This window comes from Protopterus annectens, chromosome 9.part0 (assembly GCF_019279795.1).
Source record: "Protopterus annectens isolate FY-2018-M chromosome 9.part0, PAN1.0, whole genome shotgun sequence".
Taxonomy (NCBI): Eukaryota; Metazoa; Chordata; order Ceratodontiformes; family Protopteridae; genus Protopterus; species Protopterus annectens.
The window spans coordinates 166,878,691-166,905,450 of NC_056743.1; the positions used below are offsets into that span (position 1 = coordinate 166,878,691).

The 26,760-nt window shown below is 38.2% G+C and overlaps 1 protein-coding gene across 1 annotated transcript in view; it reads right to left on the reverse strand.

The window, feature by feature from the left end:
- Positions 1-26,760, reverse strand: part of LOC122810505 — a 1,366,849-nt gene that overhangs the window by 261,667 nt on the left and 1,078,422 nt on the right. Inside the window, exon 10 of the mRNA XM_044082087.1 lies at positions 1,514-1,828. Coding sequence (XP_043938022.1) covers positions 1,514-1,828 — 315 coding nt within the window. The remainder of the gene's footprint in view (positions 1-1,513; positions 1,829-26,760) is intronic.

Genomic DNA, 26,760 nt, shown 5'->3' on the forward strand with positions numbered 1-26,760 from the left:
AAATATTATTTATTTAGCAAACTGTCATCAGTGTGACTCGTGTTATGTTGGGAAAATGAACCACAGACTTAAAGATCGCATATGTAGTCACATATCAAAAATAAACTGAAAGATACTCACAAATGCACTTTTTAAATATAAACCTGACAAAGGCAAAAACCACAATTTTAAATTTATTTTAGAAATGTATTGAAAATATGAGAGGAGAAGAAATTTTATAAAAATTCAGTTGGCAGAATTAAGATGGATGCTATGTTTGAAAACCCATATTACACCAGGTTTAAATGGCTTTGCTTCCTTAAAACATATATTGAAAGAGAAGCACAACTGCGTATGAATCTAATTGCTTCAATTGTTTTAATCATGTGATCTTAATTATTTAAAGAGCATTAACTTTGTGTTTTAACACTGTACCTGATGAAGCCCTCTGAGCGAAAGTTTTAACTTGTGTATTTTTAACTGAGCTATTTGTGTCACTTCAAATACATTTTACTGTGCACTCCTACTGCCTTGGCTCCAGTGGCTCTTGTTTACCATTACATTTACTTGGTAAAGTCATCTGGATTTACCGAAGGCCTGTTTATTCTTGTTTTACGTTTTTGTTTCTTCTTCAACTATGTACATTTGGTCTTCGTTCTGAGGTGCTAGAGCCCTGAGTAATTCGATGAACTCTCGTATTTTCTCTGCAGTAAACTTCCAGGTCTTCAGTCTAGTCTCTGTTGACCTAAAGCCTTCTCTGACCACTGATTACAGCTGATTCTGGTAACTAGTGGTTTATGCTGTGGGTCTAAACTGTTTCACTAGGGATGATTTTGCAATCACTGATTCTACTCCAGTACTCTTTCCTCACTAGGAGGAAGTCCACCTGAGTTGCGTGTTAGCCACTCTTTTATGGGATCTTGTGACTGTCTCTCTTGCTGAACCATGTGTAGGCCACTATCAAATCATTTGCCAGACTGAAGTCTAGAACGGCCTCTCCTCCTTTATTCCTGCTGTCACACCTATGATGACCGTTGAGTGTCTAGCCCTGACAAGGAGTGCAGTCTGATCCATGTTTTCCTATCTAGAGGATAGTGCGCACCACAGCTGATGCCCAAAGCAGTTGGTCTATACAACTCTTCCCCCCATATGCCACCATCTAAAGTCTGTCCTGCTGCCAACAACTCCATTCTTAGCTGATGGGAAGACCATGTTCTGACTTAAAACATATGCGGTAAAACAACTTACGAAGTAATACTAATCAAGAAGAGTGATGCAGAGGAATTAGTAATGCAAAGAAACTTGTGTTTTCTTTTTTTCTAATTTGTTGATGGAGATATACTTTAAATATACAAATCCAGACAAAAATTCTCCTAATCATGACCCACTTCAGCGTCTCAACTCAGGGCTCAAACAGTGATGGAAGAACAGATAGCTTGTAGACACTAAAATGGAACAAACTAAATTTATGCCATCAATATCCTACAAATTAATTTTAACACATCACATTTCTTAAGAAAATGGTATAACAAACCTTTGAGCTGTAGAGGGCAAGTTGTCCTTTTGACATTGTTTGTGGCTTTGTGCTCCACTTCACACATCATTGTACTTGAGTGATCTAGTGTTCCTCTGTCTAATTTGATTTCACTTGATGATGAGAACAGGCCATTAGCCTTAATCACTGGTGCTGAATTAACACATTTCCCCGTAAATAATTCATTATTTTGGTACCACGTTACTGTGATATCTGAAGGTGCATAGTCAGATATATTAACCACCAGATTGTTCATGTTTGAGCTTGTTAGCCAATTGCTGGAGGTTTTTAATTGTGACAGTGTTGGAGAAATTGCTAGTAAAGAAAAAAAAAGAATGTTATAATATCAATCCCATACATGATAGAGAAAAATAAACTTGCTTCACAATTGACTGGTTAAAGAATTAAGAGCACACTACATCAACATTTAATCAGTGCTACCTTAGAGCTGACAATCAGTCTCCTACTACAGTGACTGTGATCACCAACAAAAAATACTAGGTACAAAAAGCAATATTTTACCATGCAACATCAATAAACTGTTTCCTGTAATAGTAGACAACTGAAATGCTTTTCATCAAAGACCATTATCCACACATTTCAAGATAGCCATGGCTGATCATTTTAGTTGATTTTGCTACCTTAACAATTTATCTGTACCTTGCAGTCATGTATGAATTTACCCCTACATTAATTTTCTTTTTATATTCCAGATCTTCTGTATTATCATATTACAGCATGCAGTAACAAGGTACACCGCCAAAAACTGGGATGTTGCAGATCATGCAAATGCCCACTTTTTTATCCCTCTAAGAGCCTTTCATCCTATATCCAATGTGGATGTTTTCAATGTGTGTGATTGTTTGTGTGTGTTTACATATCACTGAATATGTTAAATGGGGTAATACACTGATCCAACAAAAGGATCGATTTCTGTCATTTCCCCAGGAGCAGTACACAAAGACTTACTGTTTCTGAAAAAAATCAATATGTAAAATGATTAAAAAGAACAAGTAATAAAACTTATTTACATTTATATAAACCAAGTACCTCTCAACTATATACACTGAAGTAACAGTTGTAGCTATTATAGTACTACAGTTACATAAATGTACATGAGAACATGTCATAAATAATGCATATTAGTAACTAAGTTAGGTTAGTTTTCTCCCCAGGAGTTTAGATAAAGCTTAAATGTGCACAACAAACTTTTAAAAATTTGGTAATTACATAACTAATACACAATTACTTACCCCACGCTAATCCAGCATAATTAGAGCTGGAACCCAAAGTGGCATTAAGTGTCTCACACCTGTCCATTAACATTAATGCCGTGAATACTGCTTTGTATGTTTAGTCTTCTGCATTCAAAAGCAATTTTAAAAATTATTTTATTTACAAAATGGTGAAAAAAATAAAGGTCATGCCGTGGCTTTTTAGCATGATCTTTAAAAGGCTATGAAAATTAGCTTATATGGTTTATATTATGGTTACAGCATTTACACCAGACAGTCTCAATTACACTCTGCGTAAACTGGGGAAGAAATTCAGAATACTTCTACACAAACAGTCCTCAAACTTTACAATCATATTCATTCCTGTCTTACAACATAATAACTTGACATAACACAATTTTATTTATTTTTTTATTTTTTATTTAGGGGGAACATTTTCTAAATTTACAAAAATGAGTGGTATACCAAATTCTTAGGGATAAAAACTGACTATAGCAGTAAGACAAACCCAAAACAGAACTTGCAAAATTTAAATAGTATTAAAAAGCAAATACATAATTATAAAGAAAAACAACTGAAACAACAAATTTGTATAACTATACACTCATGAATATTACTCAAAAGGAGTCTAAACAGGTTCCTCGGTCTGTAGAAACTAAACACCCTATACCAAACTAACATAAGGTCAAACAATCCAGTATACTTATGCAAAGTTAATTAGAATATTCCCACTAACTGATCATCTTCTGAAGCTAAGGTTCAAAAAACAGTAAACAATACCCTGTAAATCCCATCACATGAAGTGTTCAATTATTTCTTATTTCATCATAAACCCACATTATGAATGAAATTATCTCCATGTTACATATCCATCTCATAAAAGAAGTTACCATTGAAACACCTAGTGGCTGTAGTTCTCCAACGTCTTGTCAAGACTTTTAAGCTATCAACATGGGTAGAATTCAACAGTACTCTTTCATGGCACTGCAGTTCACTCAATCTATCTCAGCCTAACAAAAATAACTCGGGAGTGAGTCTGACCTTTCCCACCAAAACCTATAAAAAGGAATTGCAGAGACTTCATGAATTCTGAAAGAAATCAGACAGGTCCAAAAGACAGTTAACCAATCCACAAAAAGAGGCTCTTGGTTATACTAAAGCAAGTTTTCCAGGCAAATCAAATATTTATGCCAACATATGCACAATAAGATTCTGAATTTGCAAGTCTCATTTGAGTACCTTACAATCTCTACTGTGTGTTAGTTCTCTTACAGCAATAATGACCCAAGAAGTGATTCTGGCACTAAGGATATCCTGCAAAATGACCTGCCCTTAACTCATCAGCTGAGCCTATGTCTTCAGACAGATGTCATCCTAGCATTTAAAGACACTGTTGTCAAAAGTATGTTCATAGTGCCAACTTGTTAAAGTCACACAAATGTTTGAAGCAAGCACCTGAAAGTGTTCCTTAAAGTGCAATTCATATGCATTTGGTAGTGGCTGTTTGACGGGTATGAGTAACTGCTGCTCTGACAGCTGCAAGCTGACAATCTAAGCTAAGTGTGATCTCACAGCTGTTTATATAAATTTGTGGGGAGTGCTTGCCCTTCATGTAAGAATAGTGCTTTCTGCATTTTATTTATGTTTCTATACATGAATGATAGATGATTGGAGATAGTATGTTTGTATTTGTCTACAACTGCTTGTGTGTGATGGCTGGTGATGTCAATATGATGATGAGCTGAAGGTTATGCTATGTTGATATGTTTTTCAACAAGCAGGTTTTTTATTAGTTTGGCATTGGCATTTTTTACATATCTTCACAGTAAACAACCCAATCATCCCTCCACCAAGTCTGAGCTCCAGTGAGTAGGAAACCTAACAAACCTTTATGTGGGGTCAAGTTATTCAAGGCCCAGAGGCCACACTTAAAAGCTGTCTGCAGTGTGAGCAAGCCAGCTGCATCTTACAGACAAATTGTCGGCCAAACCTACAAAATGTCTTAAATATTACCAAGCAAAATGAAAGAACATTCTGCATAGAGCTAAAGTGGAAGTAAGAGGGAAAAAATCTCAATTGAACATTCCTGTGACATACCTCACAATCAGGCAAAATCCCAGAACAACATTCTCAACTGGCTAAGTTAATTTTTCCCACGTTACTAGTGATGTTTTAATTACCTGCAAAAAAGTTAATGTCTGAGCTCCCATCATGTTACAAAGCTGGTGGAGATGTAGGAATCTGCAGAGCAAAAAGAACTTGAATCACAACAAACATCTGCAAAACAAAGTCTGCTGAAAATCCGGGAAGAAGTTATCCTACCGAGCAAGAAAGTACTTACTTTTGATATTGTTGTACAGAGAGACAGAGTGAGAGTAACACCCATGAAGGAAGAAACTCGCATCAACAATATAAACAGGCCCTTTCTGCAACTAGGTTGAGGTCTGAAACTAAGGTAAGTTATTTTGTTAATAGGTTTACAAGTAGTTACTAGGCATGCAGTCTAGACAACTGGAGAGCCTAGCCCAATTTTCCCAACTGCCACACAGCACTGTCTAGTTAAGCGATCTGCTCACTGCCACATAGCAGGCAAATGAAGACAAGGGAATAAAATCTGGACTCTGGGAAGCAGCTTATTAATAGCTCACAGCCTTAATACTGTGTACTGCCAGATAAAAGGACTTTCCTTCTTCCACAGCAGAGAATGGTGACAATCTAACGATCTCTGGGTTATGGGTCAAGCACACTTCAGATGTAATACTCTTACTTTTTTTTAATACAATTAACTTACTAACCCCAAAAGTAACCAAAGCACTATAAAATATCAACACAAAGGATTAGGATTGACAGACTCGAGGGGACATTGCACAGATGAGACTTGTATAACACAAGCAAAAGTCTATAAATGGAAAAAATATGGTGATAAATGGGAGCGTATCAGAGAAGACAAATTACATCTTTTGGACACAAAACCTGAAAGAGAACGTCAACAATCACACAGAGCATTACCACTATATAGTGGCAGAAAACATTTTAAGTACTGCACAATTAAGGAATTGGAAAAAGGAAAGCCTGTCTATAGAGATACCTGAAAAAAAGAGTCATAGTACAGAGGTAAGAAGTGACTAGAAGACAATGGGGGAATCGGGTAAGGAAGTAAAAGTACTGGAAGCCAACAAGTCCATAGGTGTTTACTAGCCTAACGACCACAATGGCCTTTTTAAGCCTAGCCATGCATCCCAAATCTCTGACAAGTTCTGATACCCTTGATAAATCTAAGAAGGTGTTTGGGAGATGAAACATTTACAAGCAGGGGTCTGGGAGATGAACCATTTACAGGTTGCTTCTGTCCATTAGAGACATAGGTGCTAAACCAGGGATGAATTTCCTGTTCCCCATCCAATTGTCCAAGTTGTACGTGAATTGTGTTAAGGAGGAACTCTGCTTTACATAGATGGGGAGCCTGTTCCATAGATGGGGTAGTTTCTGGTATACATACCTGTCTTTCCAACAGGTCCTATTTATATCACAGGCAAGGTTTAAGTTTTTAGAACAGGTAATTCTGGTGCTGTTTGTTTTGTGGATATCAGGAGGTCCATCAGAGTGGGGTCTGACAATGCCCTCTATGCCAGGCATAGATCTCCCCTCAAAAGCCTGTAGGAGAAAAATACAGGGATGGGGTCTTGAGGTGGTCTACATAGGATATTTTACTTACGCCCTTTATTCCTTTAGTGAGGAACCTCTGTGGACGTTCTAATTGTTGGATATGCCTGGTTAGGTACATACCAAACGGGGCACTGTACTCAATGACAGGTCTGATGAATGCCGAATACAGTGGAACAAAGACTTCCTTGGACTAAGCTGCCATACCTTTGATTGTAAGTTGCACAACATAGAATGACTTCCTCACCCTGTAGACACATGATGTTCAAAAGCTAGATTACTATCTGTGTGCGCCCCCAAGTCCTTGACTACTGGGTCAAGTCTAAGGGTGTGTTGTCAATATGATAGTTACCAGGAGTGGATGACTTCCCAAAGAATATTATTATGCATTTCTTGGCATTTAGTTTTAGTCCATTGCTCAGACACCAGTTGTTTGTGTGTCAGCCCCTCCTGGAGAACATTTGTGTCAGTGTGGGATTAACTGACGGCTCCTAATTTGCAATCATCTGTATATTTAGTCAGCCAGAGACCACTAACATTGGCCTTGACTTCAGAGACGTAAATGCCAAAAAGGAGCAGACCAAGGACTGGATCCCTGAGGGACTCCTCTTGTGACTCACCTCTAACTTCCTGGATCCTGACTGTGAGCCAGCTGGCTATCCACCGGGTGACATTCGAATTTGTACCCAACCTCTTGAGTTTGTCAACAATGCCTGAGTGGGGTATTGTATCAAATACTTTAGCCAGGTCAAGATAGGCAGTGTGAACCATTTTTCTCTCATCCATTGCTTTGGTTATCTTCTCAAAGAAGTCCACCAGGTTGAGTAGGCATGAGCTGCCCTTGACGAAACCAAACTGGGTTGGGTCCAGTGTCTGGAGGATTACTATATCTCTACTGATCATTTCCATGATAATTATTTCCATGGCTTTACATACAAGACTAGTGAGACTTAAGGGTCTGTAGTTTCCAGGGTCTCTAGATGGCCCACCTTTGTGGAGAGGGATGAATGTTGCTATTTCCCATTCATGAGGCACGAAGCTTGTTTGGAAGCCACAGTTCAACAGTTATTCCAGAGGCCCTGATAGGTTATGTTTCATGTTATTTAGAAGGCATCCTGGGATATTGTCTGGGCCCAATGATGCAGTGTTCTTGGCCTTAGACAGAGAATTAAGGATCTGTTCTCTAGTGATAGTAAGGGCAGTTATACTTGATATTTCCTGAGGGAAGGTTGAGGGAAGAGAGGGGTAAAGTTGGAGCTGAATTTATCAGTTTGCTGTGTCTTCTAGCTCAGTATAGGTGGCTCTATTTTCAGTGAGCTCTGCACACCATTGTGTATTGCCTTTGAAGTTACAAACATACCTAAAGAATGCTTTGTGGTTGTCCTTTGTCTGGGAGGCCAAACCTACCTCACATTTGGCTTTGGTAGACTATTTGTCCTCAGAGTTGTTTGGGTGCTTTTATCCTGCTGGGTGCTGCACCTTCTAATTTTGCCATGATTTGTTTTCTTCCTTCTGTTATACAGCCTATTGATTTTGTGATTCCACCAGGGTGGCTTTTTTTTTTAGTTAGTTCTGTACTTCTCCCTGGTGGGTACAGCTGCGGAGGATGAAGACAAATTAACAGGGATTGGACTGAGGATAGTTATAAAAAAGAACATAAGTGATGTATAATGTATTTAACTGGAAACGTGTTAATATAGTTTGCTTTCTTCTATATTACTGTCTAGTTGTCTACGTCATTAATTATAATTCAATAAAGGTGTTTAAAAAAGCTAATTATACAATGACCCCCCATTAATATTCAAAAACGTGCACACTGATTGGTCAGCGTTCACATTGTAAATCCGAGTTATAGTAATGGAAAAAGGTCCAGTCGCCCGGACTTTTTCCATTACTGTAACTCTTACAGCAACACTGTCTCACTATGATAAACGAGTTTAACATAGCGAGACAGCTTTAAAAAAAAGCAACAGAGATTCTCTTTTGTTTTTTTTTAAAGCTGTCTCGCTATGTTAAACCTATTTAACATAGCGAAACAGTCTGTAAAAAGCAACGTAGATCTTGCTTTCTCCATTGCTTTTTTCAAAACTGTCTCGCTATGTTAAATGGGTTTAACATAGCGAGACAGCTTTAAAATAAGCAACGGAGATTCAGCAAGGAGGCATTATTCAATGCCATTATTTAACAAAAGTAATTCTTTTTTTTCTTAAATAATGTCATTGTATATAATAACACGCCTGGGTGTGGGTAATGCTGGATTTACCCACGGTTGGCTTTGTTTGGCCACTCGGGCTTCGCCCTCATGACCAAACCACACCAACCGTGGGTAAATCCAGCATTACCCACACCCAAGCATGGGTTATTGCTATAATAACTTGAGCTGCACACCAGAGACTGCAGTCCATACCAAGGACTGATCGCAGAGTACAGGTATACAGAAAAGGGAGGGAGGAGTAATGACAAATTCCAGCTTTGGAAACAATAAAAAAGTGCTACTAGAAAGAAATTATCAGCTAGGCATACAAAACACTCCATGAAAATTATCAGAAGCAGCCATAGGAATTAAAGTGGGATTTGGAGAAGAGAACGGAAAAAAAATCACAAAGGGACAACAGGAAAAAAATTGCAGGATTCCCAACTACTCAACAAAATGAAGTCTGTTTGGGATATTTGTTTGCAAGTGCTTGTATAAGTATTTCTATACTATGAGTGGACTCTATAGGATTTATTCTAAAGGTGGAGAGTAGGTGCTGGAAATACGAAGAAGAGGAGGGAAACAACTGGAAATGTGTTTTCTTGGAGTACAGACTTGACTGAGTTTTAAAAACTCTTTACAAATTGTCCTGGCACAAACATTGGAGGAACAAATAGCAATAAGATAGAAACCTTTTTCGACAATAAACAGTTTTCTGTTCACAAAATAATTGCATGGAACTTCTTTTGATATAAGCTGTGTAGTGAAAAAGGTGTTGCATCCAGACCCAGAATTGTTCCACTGTACTCAGCACTCACTGGGCCAATCAGTTAGTATAATACCCCATTCAATATGTACCTGTCCAAACACTTGTCACAACTGGAATGACCACAACTATTTCTCACTAAATAAATCAAGGACCTAAATTGTAAAAACTATGCAGACAATCTCAAAGCCTTCTCTCTACTTTACAGGCTATTGGAAGGTGACCTCTGACTTTCTTATAGAGCTTCAACAGACACTATTCTGACAGACCTACTACACATAAGTCCAATGGTATCCATAAGCAGTTCAAGGATCCCAATCTATTTTGCAAAATAAATAGAACATGTTGGAGGTACAGATTTGTATCACAGATAATTCTACTTCAGTGCAAGTCTTCCACTCCACATAAAAGAGAGTAATTATATTGCTCTATTCAAATAGATGATGACTACAAATTGACCATGGTTTAGCACACCTGTCCCGCATGGATAGAGTACACATTTCCCAACGCATTCCCATTCAGCCCATCTCTGGATTTTTTTGAATGCAAAATATAACTGTAAAAACAACCACCGGAATGTAAGGTTAGGCTTCTTAAGATTCTCACAGATCAACAGCCTAGTAAATACCTATGAGATGATTTATTTAAGTTGAAGCCTACAATTAAAATTCAGGCACAGTAAAGCCTTATTGTAAGTTTACTGATGTTGGCAGCCAAAAAAAAGATATCACAAGAAAATAGCAGTTAAAAATGAATGGACCACTAAAGACATTTTATGCATTTTGAAAAATACATCAATCAGAGATGAGATCTTTGTGCATGAGTAAATTGCACCACAACAGGGAACAGTACATGCAAACTAAAGTACAAGCAGAATAAGGGTGAATAAATGGCTGGCTGGCAAGAATTACACAAATAAGTTATGATAAATTTTTATTCATGAAAGAAAACTGAATATTTAATGTAAAAAGGTACTACCCAAAATATTAACTGAATTTTATTGACTGTACGAAAATTCATGTTGTAAGTTTAAGTGTAATAACTAAAGAAAGTTGCATTTAAAAACAACATCACTGTAAATGATCAATGAGTAGACACATAGAGCAGGGGCGTCCGACCTTTTGGCTTGCCGGGCCACATTGAGTGAACAGAAATTGTCTTGGGGCCGCATATAAAATATATCATATAGTTAACTCTTTCGCTGCCACAGGAGACCAAAGTTGACCTCCTGGCTGTACTGTAGGTGCATTCGAACAATTAATAAATGTAATAAATGCCTAATATTTGCCTTAAAATTCTAATTCTCATTCCAATTCTGTAATCTAACAGTTAACTCTAACATCTTAGTTAATATATAGATTTTTTTTTTTTTTACAAATAAACAGATATTCACTAAAGCACTAGCATTTCTCACTGGGAAAACCACTCCAGCAGTCCATCTACTACAGTGTCAACATTAGCAGTCCTACAATACTATAATCCACAAAAATAAGCCAACAAATTTGAAATAAAGTAAAGAATTCACATTAGTGACTTAATAAAACAATTCTGAATAAGCTACAAGAGGGTCTCACCCAAACAAATGACTGGTGCCAGAAACATAGCCTCAAGCTAAATGCCAAAAAATGCACAATCATCCCCTTTGAGGAGAGTGATGTCCCCACAAATTATCACATTAATAACAATGTTGTAAGCACGCAATCAGTCGTGAGGTGCTTGGGCACCCAGGTTGATAGAAACCTGACTTTTGACCACCACATTGTCTCTGTTGTACGGAAAGCTTTTTACATGGCCCACCTCATTAGTAAGCGCATCTCATCCAGGGACAAGGAGGTCATAACATCCCTGTATTCTTCCTTTACAAGAGCAATTATTGAGCGCAACACCCCTTTTGGCACATGCCTCAGCAAAACACCATGCCAAAAGAAAGAGTACAACCATTTCTGACAAAAAAAAGGTCAAAGGACCGAGTTCACTTAGTTATCCAAACAGACTAAAAAGCTTCTTGCTTTCCTCTGTCTCTCACTGGCCCCTATACATTTCATCACTGGCTTGCTTTCCAGGCTAAGAAAGATCCTGCCTTAAGAGACTTTCTCCACCTCAGAAATACTGGTTATATTTAAAACACTCACTACAAAGACCACAGCCTTCACTGCAACATAAATAAGCCACTTTGTATGGACAGGTTCTGGACACAAAAACTTACAACTTCTGTAAAAAGCTCCTCTCATTATCAAATAATGTAGTTCAACAACACTACAACTGGATGGATAGCCATGAATGTACTCCTTAAGTAAGTAGCATAGCCTTCATCAAACCGGAAGGAAAATCCACATACTAAACTTTCCCGGCTGGATGGCTAAGATCTAATATTGGTTACTCAAGTCTACTTGTCTAAGAAGAGGGGCCTATTTAACTAAGAATTCCATTTGCAAAAATATATTCAGTATACATATTAAATTTCTCTCTCATAAACACGCACACACACACACACACACACACACACACACACAACACATACAGAAAAGGAGCCCCTACTTGTAAAATAGGCAACCTCAGTAATCACATGACACAGTCTCACTGATTAAAATTGTCTGGAAGTCAAAATATCTTAAAAAAAATCATAATAGAGATGGATTCATCCATGCAATTTCCCACCACCAAAAGGACCATCAATAAATCAACAAATAACTGCTCAGCAAAAATGAAATCAATAAGAAATCTATAAACTCTCTTATATCATACTACATACTGGAGTAAACATATAACTTCCCTCCAATCTAAAGCCATTTGACATTCAGACATTTTAATTTGTGCAGAAGTTATTCACAGACTGACCGTTTACTAAGCTGTAATGCTGACCATCGCTTTTGAAAAAAACAAATTCCCACACTTTGTCAATAGCTCAAAGTGAAGAAAGGATTACTTTTTTTTTATTTATTATGTATTTATTTAATTTTGGAAAACATCTTTAAAACTGTTAAATTGATCCCACACCCAGAAACACAGAAAAGTTATTGTGATAAGTAAACCACAGACTGCTGCAAGAAATCAGTCACAGCACACTATGCTTACGTCCGAACCAATGAAGCATACTTGTCAATTCCAAAAGAATTAAAGTAGCGTAGTAAGAAAGTTATTTGCAAGGTTACATGGCAGTTTATATTGGAAACAAGTGGAGATATTAAAAACGCTCTGTTTCTCAGAATTATGCTGAAAAGTCTTCCAAGGTAAATACAACCTTCTGATTTAGCATGGAACCATACCTCTCAACCTTAGAGCAAGAATTCTGGACAAAGCGAAAAATAAAATTGGGACACAGGCCCAAAAATAGTTATGCATCACAGACACCATTGAAACAAGTGTGGCTGCAAACATTATACATCACGTATAATGTTTCTATCCCATTATTGTCAGTTAAGCATTATATGGCTCATTCAATTCTGCCTTCTTTTGCAACAAAGAAAACCATACTTCGAAATGACAAATCCATTAAAAATAATAAAACACATTGGCTCCACATCCTGCAACTTCCTACCTGCAAACAACCACAGAGCTTTCACTGAAACTAGGTCTGCTTGTTTCCCCAGAATGACAGCTCTCCCTAATTAAGTCTAATGGTATACAATCTACCAGGATCTGGACTACCTGAAATAAATTAAATTATGGCCTGTAAATTGCAAGTGCACTTTGTTTAATTAAACTACATTTCAAAGCCCACTTGCTGTATTTTTTCAGTAACATCCCAATATCCATTTTCAGGTCACTTTACAAGACATTGGCAGTGGTAGACTTAGCATCCTCCAGATCCTTACAGGACCACACTCATACTGCTAACATTGTCCATTAAATGTAAATATCCATCCATGGCAAGAAGCTATGTCTTAAAAAAATCTATTTTTTGGCATTCCTAGTACACAAGTATCAGGTTTTGAAACAAAGAAACATTCTCCACAGTTTGTAAGTCTCTGTCTTTAATAATCATCTACTATTGCAGCACTCCCAACACAAACACACACATACACACTAAAACTCCCAACATTTAGAAAATGGCATTGTGCCCACCTGATTTGCCAGTATTGATGATCCACCAAAGATATGCTTACTGATGTCTAATCTACCACTGCTTAGAACCCACCAATGACAAGACAGTACTGGGTGATTTTTTTGTCAAAAAAAAAAAACTTTATATGCTACAGTCCCACATTAGTCAATCCACTACTGCCCCATTAACCCTAGGCTGCTGTCTCATTCTTAACTCCCTGGGACTGCATTACCTTGGATGACTACTTTTATTTCCTAAGCAAAAGACAGAAATTGGAAGATGAGGCAAAAATCCAGACATTCTTCGAAAATCCATACAGTTGAGAGGTATGATTTCATATTCAATACAACACTCTCCCTGTCAGAAAAGCTGCAATTTAATGAAAGTGTACTTTTAATGTAGGATGCATTTGTGAGCTAACTTGTTTGTACGTTAGCCTCTTTGTGCATGTCTCTCTCTCTGGCTCTCTGTCACGCACGCACGCACGCACACACACACACACACACACACACACACACACACACACACACACACACACACACACACACACACTTCTACTTTCACACACACAAACATTCTGCTTTCATGCATGCACTCACTCACACCATACTTACCTATTAACACAGGTTAAGTGCTGTCCCTTTAAAAGGCAATGGCAGCAAATCCATAGATGAGTCCCTCTTCAGCAAGAGCACACACATTGATTCTTTGGCACAGAATTATGGTGCGAACACACAGACCCTTCTTTGGTGCAAAAAAATCAAAACTAGAAGGATGATTCTGTGCATGCGCACACCGATGTTAAGAGTTACAGGTCACGGGCGTGAAAACACAACAAAAAAGTGTTTCTGGGCATGCGTACATCGATGTTAGAGGTAGAGGACCGCAAGGCAGAGCTCCGCGGGCCGCAGGTTGGACACATCTAACATAAAGGCTATAGCAGTGTACAGTTTTGTAGTGCCAGCTCTAAAACCGAAGCAACCAACCAAATGGAAGTAGGAATGCTATTTGAAGTGCTCTTGACAACAATACAAGCATGTTTTTACTTAGGAGGAAGTGCACGTTCCTCACCTATAACCAGGTCTATCTTTTCTGATGACAGAAAATTTGCTCTGTGTCATGAGATTGGGGACACTTGGCTGAAATAAGTCTCTATAACAGCTAGAACATCAAGATTTACAGCATCACTTCAGGCATAAAGAAGACCAAGTCTGTTGTTGATGCTGTTTAAATGTAATTTTGCTACGCAGAGCCTCATGGGCCTAGTACAAGAGAAAGTGTGAAATGGATGGATGGTGGGTGCAAGAAGGACACTACAGCTGAGGGTACAGAGCATAAAACGACCACCAAATATGAGGTGATAACTAAAAGGTTACTGGGCATTAACCAAAAGTTATTAGGTCAGATTCTAATGTTACATTCCCAGAGCTGGACAGTGTAAGAGTAGCAGCAAATAAAAGCACAAACAGGAGAAAAACTGCCCAACAGATATCAAGGCAGGGAGATGGAGGGCTGGTTGCCACATCAGACAGACTAAAAAGAAAGGATCTATTGTTATGGAAAATGCACAACTTTCATATACTATTCATCCATTACATCTAATCAGACGTATGGGTCAGAATCCCCAAGCAGACGTATGGGTCAGAATCCCCAAGCTACATGATTCCTGGGTGGCCTTAGGACAAAAGACCTTTCAGGATGAAAGCCTTGAAGGAAACCCTGGCCATTGAAGAAAGGTAAAATCTGTAGTACTTTACAAAAGAATAAGTTGAAGACCTGACATATCTCATCCAGGGACAACAACCTAAAAAGGGCTCCTGATGTGGACAGTATTCCAGTGGAGTGGGCTTTGAGCTTGCCTGGCAATGACTTACTTTTGGAGGCATACATAAAGGAGCTGCAGTCTGTCATCCAAAGTGACAGAGAAACTCTAGAAATGTTCTTGCCCAACTTGTATTTGTTCTAAGGAAACAAATAATTGTTCAACTTTCCTGAAAGGGGCTGTCCTTTGTCGATAAAAAGGTAATTGTCTATGAATATCCAATGTGTGCAGGATGTATTCCCCTCTGTTCTGGTTAACTGGGAGATGAACAGGTTGGGAAGAGTTATTCTCTCAGGCTTCCTTTAGAAGGAAGGACAGGTTAGTTCTGAGACCAACCTTATTTTTTATGGAAAACTATATATGGCAAGTCTGAAGACAACTGCTAGCTGATCACCACTAAGAGAACTGTCTTCCAAGACAAGACATTTAAATCTCTTGAATTTTTTGGCCTCAAAGGGAGATCTGAATAAGCCTTCCAAGACAAAATTAAAGTCCCGTGGAGGAAATGGATCCCCAGTAGGTGGTCTCAAGTGAAATAACCCATTGAGAAAGGTTTTGCACAACTTATGGGAAGCCAGAGAATGATCTTGAAAGCCTACATGGAAAGAGTACACAGAGATAAGCTGAACATTGATGGCAGAAAAGCTAGAATCTTCTGCAAATAGGGAAAACAAGAACTGGAGAGTCTGCAGACTTCCAAGCACACTGAGTAACAACTTAATTTTAGCTTTTCCGGTGCAAGAAAAGAAACTAAGCAGAGAAGGCCAGTGGACCTTTGTGTTTGTGGGTAAATTTCAGTAACTGGCTAGTACGTGCACTGCCTGGATGCCAGGAAATAAAGAAATAAAGAGGACCTGGAGGAGAATCAGCTACTAAAGGTGAGGAAAAAATGCTGAGTGGGAAGTACTGCAGCTGTTCAGCAAAAAGCAGTGCAAGCTCTAGACATGACTTCCAGTAACCTTGAGAAAAGTATAAGACAACAGCACACAGACCTGTTTAAAATAAATGAAACCATGATGGAGTACACATCAATTCAAATAACAAAAGGCTGAAAAAAAATGGAAGAAGCTTTAAACAGATAGTCATACGAGGTATTAGAACTGCAAAAATGAGAGGTCGAAATGAAGAAAGGCTGGTTGAATATGAGACTGCTCAAGAAGAGATGTTTAAAAAAATAACAGAATTAGCGGACAGAGCAAATAGGGGAAACCTTAGAATTTCAGCTGTACCAGAGAAGCTGGAAGGAGCAGACTGTATTAATTTTATGAAAACACAAATAAGCAACTGGACTGGTATTCCACATTCTTCCCCGGGGGGGGGGGGGACGACGACACAAAATCATTTTCTGATGAAGTACATGCTAAGGAGGATGCTAAGGAGGAAATATAAAATTTTGTACAAAAAACGTGAACTGTAAAACTGGAGGAGATTCTGCTTCTTATTCTTCTGGCAATAAAAACCACAAGAAACTGTGCTAGTAAAACCTTGTCCAATGTTTCAACAGGAAATGTTGGAGAGAAGGAAGGGAGCATGAGAGCTGACTAGAAGAATCAAGAGAGTATGTAAGCAGAGACAAGATTCGGGAGATGAAAACAAAACCAATAACTTGGAAATTGACAAATGTGGGATTACAAAGTAATAATTTTGTGAAATATGACAGAACAATAAAATCTGGACACACTGAACTTTTTTGGACTCTGTTGCACTTGTGAGGGACCCAAAAGTATATGCCCTACTTCATGTCATTAATGTTTGGAAAAACACTTAGGGGAAGGGAAGAGGAAGAAGAAAGTTAACTGCAAGTAAAACAAATTAATTTAGTTTCCTAGTAGTACTATTTTTATTATGCATGGTTTTCTTTGCATGTGATTAATGTTTTTTTTTCAGTTGTTTTTAGGTGTAATGGGAATACTATTGTAAACAGGTGCTCCTCTTTTTTTTCTTTCTCCCTTCTTCCCTCTTTCTCTTTGTTGAGTTTTAAGAAATGTAGGCACTGCAATGTAAAAAAGGTCTGGTTAAAAGAGCATGACAAAAGAAAAAAATGAATGTGCTTTTTCTCATTCTTGCATGGGGGAATGACTAGACTAAGACCCTTAGCTCAAGCTAGTAACAAGTTTTAAGATAAAGCAAGTCAATGAAAAAGAATATTTATTATTATAAGGTATTGTTCTAGCAAATAAATGTATGCTTAGTAGCAATTCTCTATCTGGTCCTCATGTCTCCATGGAGACAATCAGACAAAGAGAAACTGGCTAACAGATAATGTTCTCAGAGCATTCAGGTGCTTTCCCAGCTGGAACAGCTATAAGGATAAGACAAATCCAGACGGCACTTATTAGAAGCACAGGCTGCAACATGCATCTTATCATGGATAACCTTTCTTTTAGGTTAACTCAAGTCGGCAAGCGTGGCTGTCAGTCTGGGATACCTGTTCCTATTGGGAGGGTACAACTTCAAAACTGGAAAATGTACATAGTTGTGTGTGTTAGTTAACAGGTTTTGTGGGATATTAGGGGCATGTTTGCCTTTTTTATTTGAGGGATTTCAATAAAACAAAAAGTTTTGTAAGATGTGACATTGGTTTAAATGGATATGGCAAGAAACAGCTGTATAAAAGTTCAACCTGCCAAAGAGTGTATGCATATAACACAGATGCTGGAACGAGACATTTAACAAAAAAGTTGTTATACATAAAAGGTGGGAATAATAACTTTATAATACAATGATGCTTTCTGTACTGTCTTTAAATGTCAATGGTCTCACATACAGATACAAAAAAGAAACAGCAGTGAATTATATTACAAAATGTAGAATGCCAAGAGCTATGCTATAGGAGACACACTTGGAAATAAGTGAATATGTGAACTTAAGAAAGGTTTTCGGGATGCTTATTCAGTGCAATACCTGGGACAAAGGAAAAGAGGAGTACTTATAGTAATTGCAAGAGGAGCTCTATACCAAACGATTGCAGCCCCCCAAACATCTCCAGCGCCCAAGTGAGAACTGCTCTCTCCAAAGCAAAAAACACAGCATCCATGGGACCTGATGGTGTCCCCGGCTGTGTGCTCCATGAACTCAATGAGGAATTAAACCCACAGCTAGGACAGCTGTTTAATCAAAGTCTTACCTCTGGATACGTGCAGGAGTGGCGCACTGCAACTGTGGTACCACTTCACAAAGGCGGTGCCTCCACCGACCCTGGAAATTACCGGCCCATTAGCTTGACAAGCCTTATCTGCAAAGCCATGGAGAGGATCATAATGGACCTCATAAATAAAGACATAGGGAATTTGCAGACTTTGGATCCAACCCAGTTTGGCTTTGTCAAAGGCAGATCATGCCTTTTAAACTTGGTTGACTTTTTCGAAACAGTCACCAAAGCCATTGATGAGGGAAAGGCAGTCCATACAGCCTACCTCGATCTGGCTAAGGCCTTGATACAATACCCCATTCGGGTATCATTGAAAAACTCATCAGCTTAAATGTCAACCCATACATCACAAGATGGGTTGCAAACTGGCTGAGTGACAGAACCCACAGGGTCAGAGCTGCTGGCCATGTCAGACTCAAAGCCTGTCACAAGTGGTGTCCCACAGGGCTCAGTCCTGGGCCCACTCTTGTTTGGCATCTACTTTTCCGAAGTACAAGCAAACACAGGAGGGTTATGGCTGACAAAGTTTGCAGATGACTGCAAACTGGGCGCCATAGTAGAAAACACATCTGACACAGATATCCTTCAGAAGGGTCTCACAGAAACGGATAACTGGTGCCAGAGCCACGGCCTAAAGTTAAATGCCAAAAATGCATAGTCATACCCTTCGAAAAACAAGGTTACCCCTAGCTACCAAATAGGTGGCAATCCACTGAGCACAGAAGAAGTTATCAGGGACCTGGGGACCCAGGTTGATAGTAGTCTGTCATTCGACACCCATGTAGCTAAAGTAGTTAGGAAGACCTTCTACATTGCCCACCTTATCATGAAGGGATTCTCATCTAGATCAAGGGAGGTCATAGTCTCCTTTACTCATCACTCATCAGACCAATGATTGAGTACAATGCCCCATTCGGAATGTATCTGACCCGACACTTGCAGCAGCTGGAGGCCACAAAGTTCCTCACCAAAAGGATAAAGGGTCTCAAAATCTGTCCTATGCTGCCCGACTGAAAGAACTCCAGCTCTATTCAGTCGCACGCTTGCTCAGAGGTGACCTTTGCCTAACATACAAGGCCATGTCAAACCCAGATTTGATGAATATGCTTCACCTCAAAAAATCTAGATCCATCAGAGCCACAAGGGCGGAGACTTAAACCTTGACACGCTATTAATAGGCGTGCTGGAGGGATAGATTCATCACCCAAAGACTCCCTATGCTGTGGAACAAAATCCCGGTACATGTGAGGCAGAGCACCTCGCTGGCCTTGTTCAAGAGAAATCTTGACCAATGGATGGGAGATCGCAGATATATACCCCAGGGATTACCTCAGTGTCACTGCTCGACAGAGGCACAGAAAAATAATGGGTATAGTTCCCCATACTAAAGGGGTGGCCTAAGCCACAAAACGATGGGCTAGGCTTGTAAATGCCCTCGGGCAGATAGCCTAGTATGAACCTATGAACCTATGAATAGTGATAGAACAGGGTAAAAAAGATAATAATGATAGATTTGTAATATTAAGGGACTACTGGCAAGGTGGAGGATTACATTGGCATGTACTTATATTCCATCTAAAGCTGCTATAATGGAGCTTAAGAAAATTCTGGGAGAGATCAGTTCTGATGAAGTGCATGCTAAGGAGGAAATATAAAAGTTTGTCCAACAAAATCTGAGCTGTGAAACAGAAGGAGATTAGGCTTCTTGTTCTTCTGGTAATAAAGACCACAGAGAGACTACATCTGTGAAACCTTTTCTAGTATTTCAAAGGAAAATGGTGAGAAGTAAGGCAGTACAAGAGTTGACTAGAAGAACTGAGAGTAGGTTAGAAATGAAGCAGGGGCAGGATTTGGGTGATGGAGAAGAACAGGAATAAAATCAGTAACTTTATGTGTGATTACAATACAATAATTATATTTGTGAAATATGGCAGGACAAGAAAATCTGGAAATATTGGACTTCTTCAAAATTTGTTTGCTGAGTGGGGGACTCTAAAGTATCTGCTCTACTTCATGTCATTAATGTTTGGAAAAATGTTTTAGGAGGGGAAGAGAGGGGAGAACGCTAACTGTAAGCAAAGAAAACACTTTCTTTTCTTAACAGTACTGTATCTGTGTTGCATGGTTTTCTTTCCATGCTATTTTGGGGTATAATGGGGATTGTTTGCAGGTGTTGTTTCTATTGTTCTACCCTCTTCTCTTTTTCTTCTTGTACAGTTTTGAGAAACACAGGCAATGTAATGATAAAAAAGGAAAAAGGGAGCCTGGTTAAGGGGGCATGACAGAGTTCAAATTAATGTGCTTTGTGGGCATGACAGAGTTCAAATTAATGTACTTTTCATTCCCACATGGGAAAACGACTGATTAAGGACATCCTTTTTTATGACAGAGAGCAAGTAAATGAAAAACAATATTGCATATTATAAGGCTTTTTTTCTAGCACTTGCAAATATGTATACTAAGTAGCATTTCTGCAGCTGGTCTTCATGCCTCCGTGGAGACATTCTGATAAAGTGGAACTTGAGACAGTCTGGTGGAAGGTGACTGGCTGAGGGAAAAGAAGAAAAAAGAACAGAGAAATTGACAAGGACATAATGTTCCCTGAAAACAATCAGGGGCTTTCCCAGGTATGACACCTTTAAAGATAATACAAAACCAGTTAGACTTGAAATCCTCTCATTTTTTTAAAATGCAGTGGGGATACTAATACAAACAGGTATTTTTTTTTTTGTTCACCCTTCTCTATTTTTCTTTGTTCAGTTTTGAAACATGTAGGCACTGCAATGAAAATAATATGAAGAGGGGTGGAGAGCAAAACAGTTTGGTTAATAGAGTATGACCAAAGAAAAAATCAGTGTGCTTTTTCCCATGCTTGCAAAGGGAAATGACTGGGTAAAAACCCTAGGCATTATCCAGTACAAGTTTATTACAAAGCAAGTAAATGAAAAAAAATATTGAATATTGTAAGTTTTTTTTTTCTGATAAACAAGGTGCCCTTAGAAGTTTTGTGTCTGGTTTGCATGCCACTAGAAGACAATTTGATAAAGAGAAATGGCTAGGAGAAAGTGTTTACTGAAAGCATTCAAGTGTTTTCTCAACTGGGTGAGCTATAAATATATATATAAAATCAAACAGACGTCTTAGCATGACTAACCTTTCTTTTGGTTAACTGTAGCCTGCCTGTGTAGTTATCAACTCAGAACTTATGTTCTTATTAGGAAGCAAAAACTTCAATATTTGAAGCTGTACATAGTTTTGTGTGTTATTGTTAATTTCATAGGTTTTGGGAGGGTCTTTTTTGGGGGGGTTGTTCTGTTTGAGGGCTTTCAAAAAAACAAAAACTTATGCAAGGTGTGACATAAGCGCAAATGGATACGACATGAAACAACTGTATAAAAGAGCAACCTACCAAACAGTATATTCATGTAACATAAAAGTTGGAACTAGACATTTAATAAAAGAACAGTTATATATAAAAAGTGGTAACAATAACTATATAAGAACATGATGCTTTCTGTAATGTCCTTCAATCTGAATGGTCTTAAAGATAAATATAAAAAAGAAAGAGTAGTGAACTCTATTAAAAAATGTAGAGTGCAAATAGTTAAGCTACAGGATACACACCTGGAAAGAACTGAGCATGTAGATTTGATAAAGAAAGGTTTTCAGGATGGTTATTCAGCAGAACATCTGGGGCAAAGGAAAAGAGGAATACTAATGTTAATTGCGAGAGGAGCTCCAATACGGATAGAAGAGGGAAAAAAAGCTAATAATGGAAGATACATAGTACTAAAGGACTACTAGCTAGGGAGGAGGATTACACTGGCACGCATGTACATTTCCCCTAAAACTGCTATAATAGACCTTAAGAAAATTCTGGGAGAAATAAACAGCTTTCAGCAAGGAATATTACTTATAGGTGGAGACTGGAATTTGGTTTGCAACAGTGAAGATGTGTCTGGGGGCCTAGAAAGGGAAAATATAACAAAGGAGGACTGATTTTTTAAGAAATTTATGAAAATGTTTGGCATGGAAAATGTGAATTCAGCACTAGGAGTTCAGAGTGAATTTACATATTACTCACAGAGATACAAAAACTGGGCTAGGCTAGACAGATTTTATGTCTCTCAGGAACATGTGCATTTAATTGAAGGCCGTGAAAAGCACCCAATAACTATGGCAGATCATGCACCAATAACAAATAAATATGCAAGGTAATGAAATAAAAATAACACACCTATCGGTTGAAAATATAAGAATTTAAGGAATGGGCTGTGGAATTAATTCAGGAGCTACTAGAGAAGATAGAATTATCTTCTGAAAACATAGCTAAGGAGTGGGATAAAATTAAAGTGGAGTTTAAAACTAGGTTGGAAATAAAAGAAAGGGAGATACGATTAAACAGTAACAAGAATTACTTAGAGGGATTGACAGATGCTAAATTACTGCAAAATAGGGAGAATCTCTCAGAACAAGAAAATGAGCAACTGTAGAATGCTAAACAGAAAATAAGGAATTATTTTGATAATATGCACAAGTTTAGAAAGACTGCTGTTAAGCAATTGTTTTTTGATAATTCTAGAGCACAAAAACTTTTAGCAGAACAACCCAGGCAACAGAAAGTGGAAAGGGCAGTCACCAAGCTTAGGCAGCCTATAACAAGGAAGACAACAAGAGACCCTGTAGAGGTATTAGAAATATTTCTGAAATTTTATGAAAAACTGTATAAACAGAGAATACGGAAATCAAGAAAAGGTATAAATAGAAATGTTTATGGAAGAATTAAATATGGCAAAGTTAGAGGTAGATGAGGCTCAATTACCAAGTTAGGATAGGAAGGGATGAGATAAAAATGGCTATGTATAACCAATCTACAGGAACATCCCCAGGAATAAATGATATTCCTGAGGAAGTTTGGAAGATAGGAGAGAAAAAACTGATAAAGATCTGGAAGGTTTTGTTTAATAGTATTTTAAGAGGAGGAAAAGTACCAGATTCCTGGAAGAAGGTGGTGATAATGGTAATACCTAAAGAGAGCAAAGCTCCATCAGATCCAGCTTCATACAGGCCCATTTCAATACTAAACCATGATTATAAAGTGTTTATGTCTATAGTGGCTATAAGAATGGTAAGAGTGATACCAAAATTGATAGATATGGATCAGTGTGGTTTTGTGGAGGGAAGGCAAACATTTGACATTAACAGAACACTGATAATGCAGAGGGAAGCAGAATGTAATAAAGTATCTCTTTTATTGGTGGGTCTTGATGCAGAGAAAACATTTGACAGAGTAGACTGGGATGTCATGAGCAAGGCAATGGAAGCATTTGCTTTCCCTGATACAATTATAAGGTTGATTAGAAGAATATATGAGGGGGCAGAGGTGTGCATTAAAGTGGGTGGGACCCTCTCTGACATTTTCTGCTCAGGTAGAGGAACTAGGCAGGGTTGTTCGGTTTCCCCTTTGTTGTTTGAATTACATTTAGAACCACTAACAAAGAAAATATGGGAGTCAGAAATTCAAGGATATAATTGCTATGGCAGTCAGGAAAAGCTGGCTTTATTTCCAGATGATTATTTTATACATGACAGAACCAGAAAGGGACATTATAGTGTTGTGGAACATTTTAAAACAGTTTCAAATCTTCTCGGGATACAAAATTAATGAAGCTAAAACAAAGGCAACAGCAGTAAATTATGTACATACACACGAATTGGTGCAACAATATCCATATTTATGGGGTCATGATAAAATGAAGTATTTAGGAGTATGGATTAGAAATCACTCTGTGGTGGCAGCTAACGATCTGTGGGAAAAACAGAAGATAATACAAAAATTGAGAAACTGGAAGTTTTGTTATTTGGATACTAAGATACAAGCCATTAAAATGATTTTAGTCCCCTTAGTCTTATACACAGGTCAGGCACAATTTTATCAACTGGTGGGGAAGTTGTGGATAGCAATTAAAAAAAGATTTTAAGAATTTTATCTAGGAAGAGAAGACAGCAAGGGTTAAGTGGGATAAGATGATTCTACCAACAGAACAAGGCGGACTTTGATTACCTAATATTTGGGGATATTTTAGAGCAACACAGTTAAGGCTCTTATACATAGAACAAGCAGAAATCTATAACTCAAAGTGGAAAAGAATGATATTGACACAATGAGGAAGCTCAAGAAATATGGAGAGACTGGGATTTGGGATGCAGTCCATACCTCTCAACTGTACAGATTTTTGCAGAATGTCCAGATTTTTGCCTCATATTTTTTGGCCCATTCCTAATAAAATCTGTGATTTTCTGACAATTAACTGAGGATTTAAGTCATTGAATATTGACAGAGATTTGAGTTTCATAATCTATATCCTTCAGAAAATACATGTTAATGCAAAACCTATTATTCCATCAAGTTTGTAAGAGCTATATTAAAAACCTGTCCCTATTTCTGGTCCTTTGCCCCCCCCCCCCATTTTAGGCTTTGTCCAGATTTCTTGCTCTAAGAGGGTGAGAGGTATGATGCAGACTCTTAAAGAGAACAACCAAAATCATACAGAGTATTATATTCATAAAATAGCAGGGAGTACTCTAAGAACCAAACCAGCATGAGAATGGAGAAAAGAGATTTTGACAATAGGGATGGCTGTGGTCAGGGATACAGATAACAGGCAAGAGGGAGCTGGAATATATTGGAGAAAAATGGCAAAGGATCCAAGGTATTGGGAGCAACTAACTACAAAGGGAAATGTAATAGAATGGAAAGAGACCAAGAATTTATTTGGACTGCAGGTTAGAGACTGCCTTCCCTATCAAGGACTGATATTGAAGTATAGACAAAGAGAAAGAAATAGGGGGATCCTGAATGAAAGACCAACACTGGTAGCATTTTTAAAAGAATCTTGAACAGAAGCTGCCATTAAAAAAGGAATAATTACTTCTTCTTTCAGCTTTTCCCAGTTAGGGGTCGCCACAGCAGATCACCTGTCCACTCATGATTGGCAGTGGAGTTTTACGGTGTTGAGTTGCCAGCCCGGGGCCCAACCTTCCACAAAAGGCACACACATGCACACATTCACACCTAGGGCCAATTTAGTGTGTCCAATCCACCTACAGCATGTCTTTGGGATGTGGGAGGAAACTGGAGCACCCGGAGGAAACCCACGCAACCACAGGGAGGACATGCAGACTCCGCACATAATACACCCCAGCCAAGGATCGAACCAGAGAACCTCGTGCTGTGAGACGGCAATGCTAACTGCTGCACCACCGTGGCCTCCCAAATAAAAATAAAAAAAAAAAAAAAGGAATAATTACTAAAGCATATAGAATACTGCACAATTAAAAATCAATCAGAGGAGCTTAGAAAGGATTGCAAAGAGAGACTGGATATGCAATTCACAAAGAGACAATGGGAGGAGCAACAAAGTCTAGATGATTTAGGCTCTTTGGCTGAAGTGTTTATATAGGTATTTTTATACTCCAAGTAGACTCCAAATAATTTTTCCTCAGATGGATAGCAATGTTGGAGGTGTAATGGGTAAGAAAGAGGTAATTGGGAACATATTTTTTGGGAGTGCAGTGAGCTGGCAGACTTTAGGGATTCCCTGCCGACTGCTCTTTCGGAGATTCTGGGTGAGTGGACTGGACTGACTGGGGAGATGATTTTTTTTGCGTTATTCTACAGAATCGGAATTGCCTAGACATAGTAAAACCTTGCTGAGTGTATTTATGGTGGCTGCCAAAAAAGCACTTACTAGAAAATGGAAATCAAAGTCTAGACGAACTTTACTAGAGTTAGTAAATATAGCAACAGAGATAAAACAACTGGAATTGGGATCTTTAGAATACAGAACGGGCAAACTACATAGGAAAAAATGTGAATTGTGGGAACAATATATGCAGAGCAGGAACGAGGTTTAAGAGGCAGGATTTGAATGAGTCATATAATGCTTAACTGGCAATGACTGGATGGTTTATAAGTGATGTATAATATTTGCAACTACAGTTGTTTCAATGGTGTCAATGATGTAAACTGGAACTAACGTGGTATCATTTTGTGTTTTTTCATTTATATAAATGTAAGATTGTTAAATTTTCACATATGACAAAGGCAAAGATGTTTGGAGAGAAAAAAAAAGAAAATTCTAGGAGAAATAATCACCTTTCAGCAAGGAATATTACATATAGGTGAGGAGTGGAATTTGATTTGCAGCAGTGAAGCTGTATCTGGGGGTGCAGAAGGGAAACTATATCAAAGGAGGGTAGAGTTTTGAAGACATTTATGACAATATTTGGCATGGAAGATGTGATTTCGGTACTAGGATTTTGGAGTGGATTTATATATTATTCCCCAAGATACAAAAAAAAAAAAAAA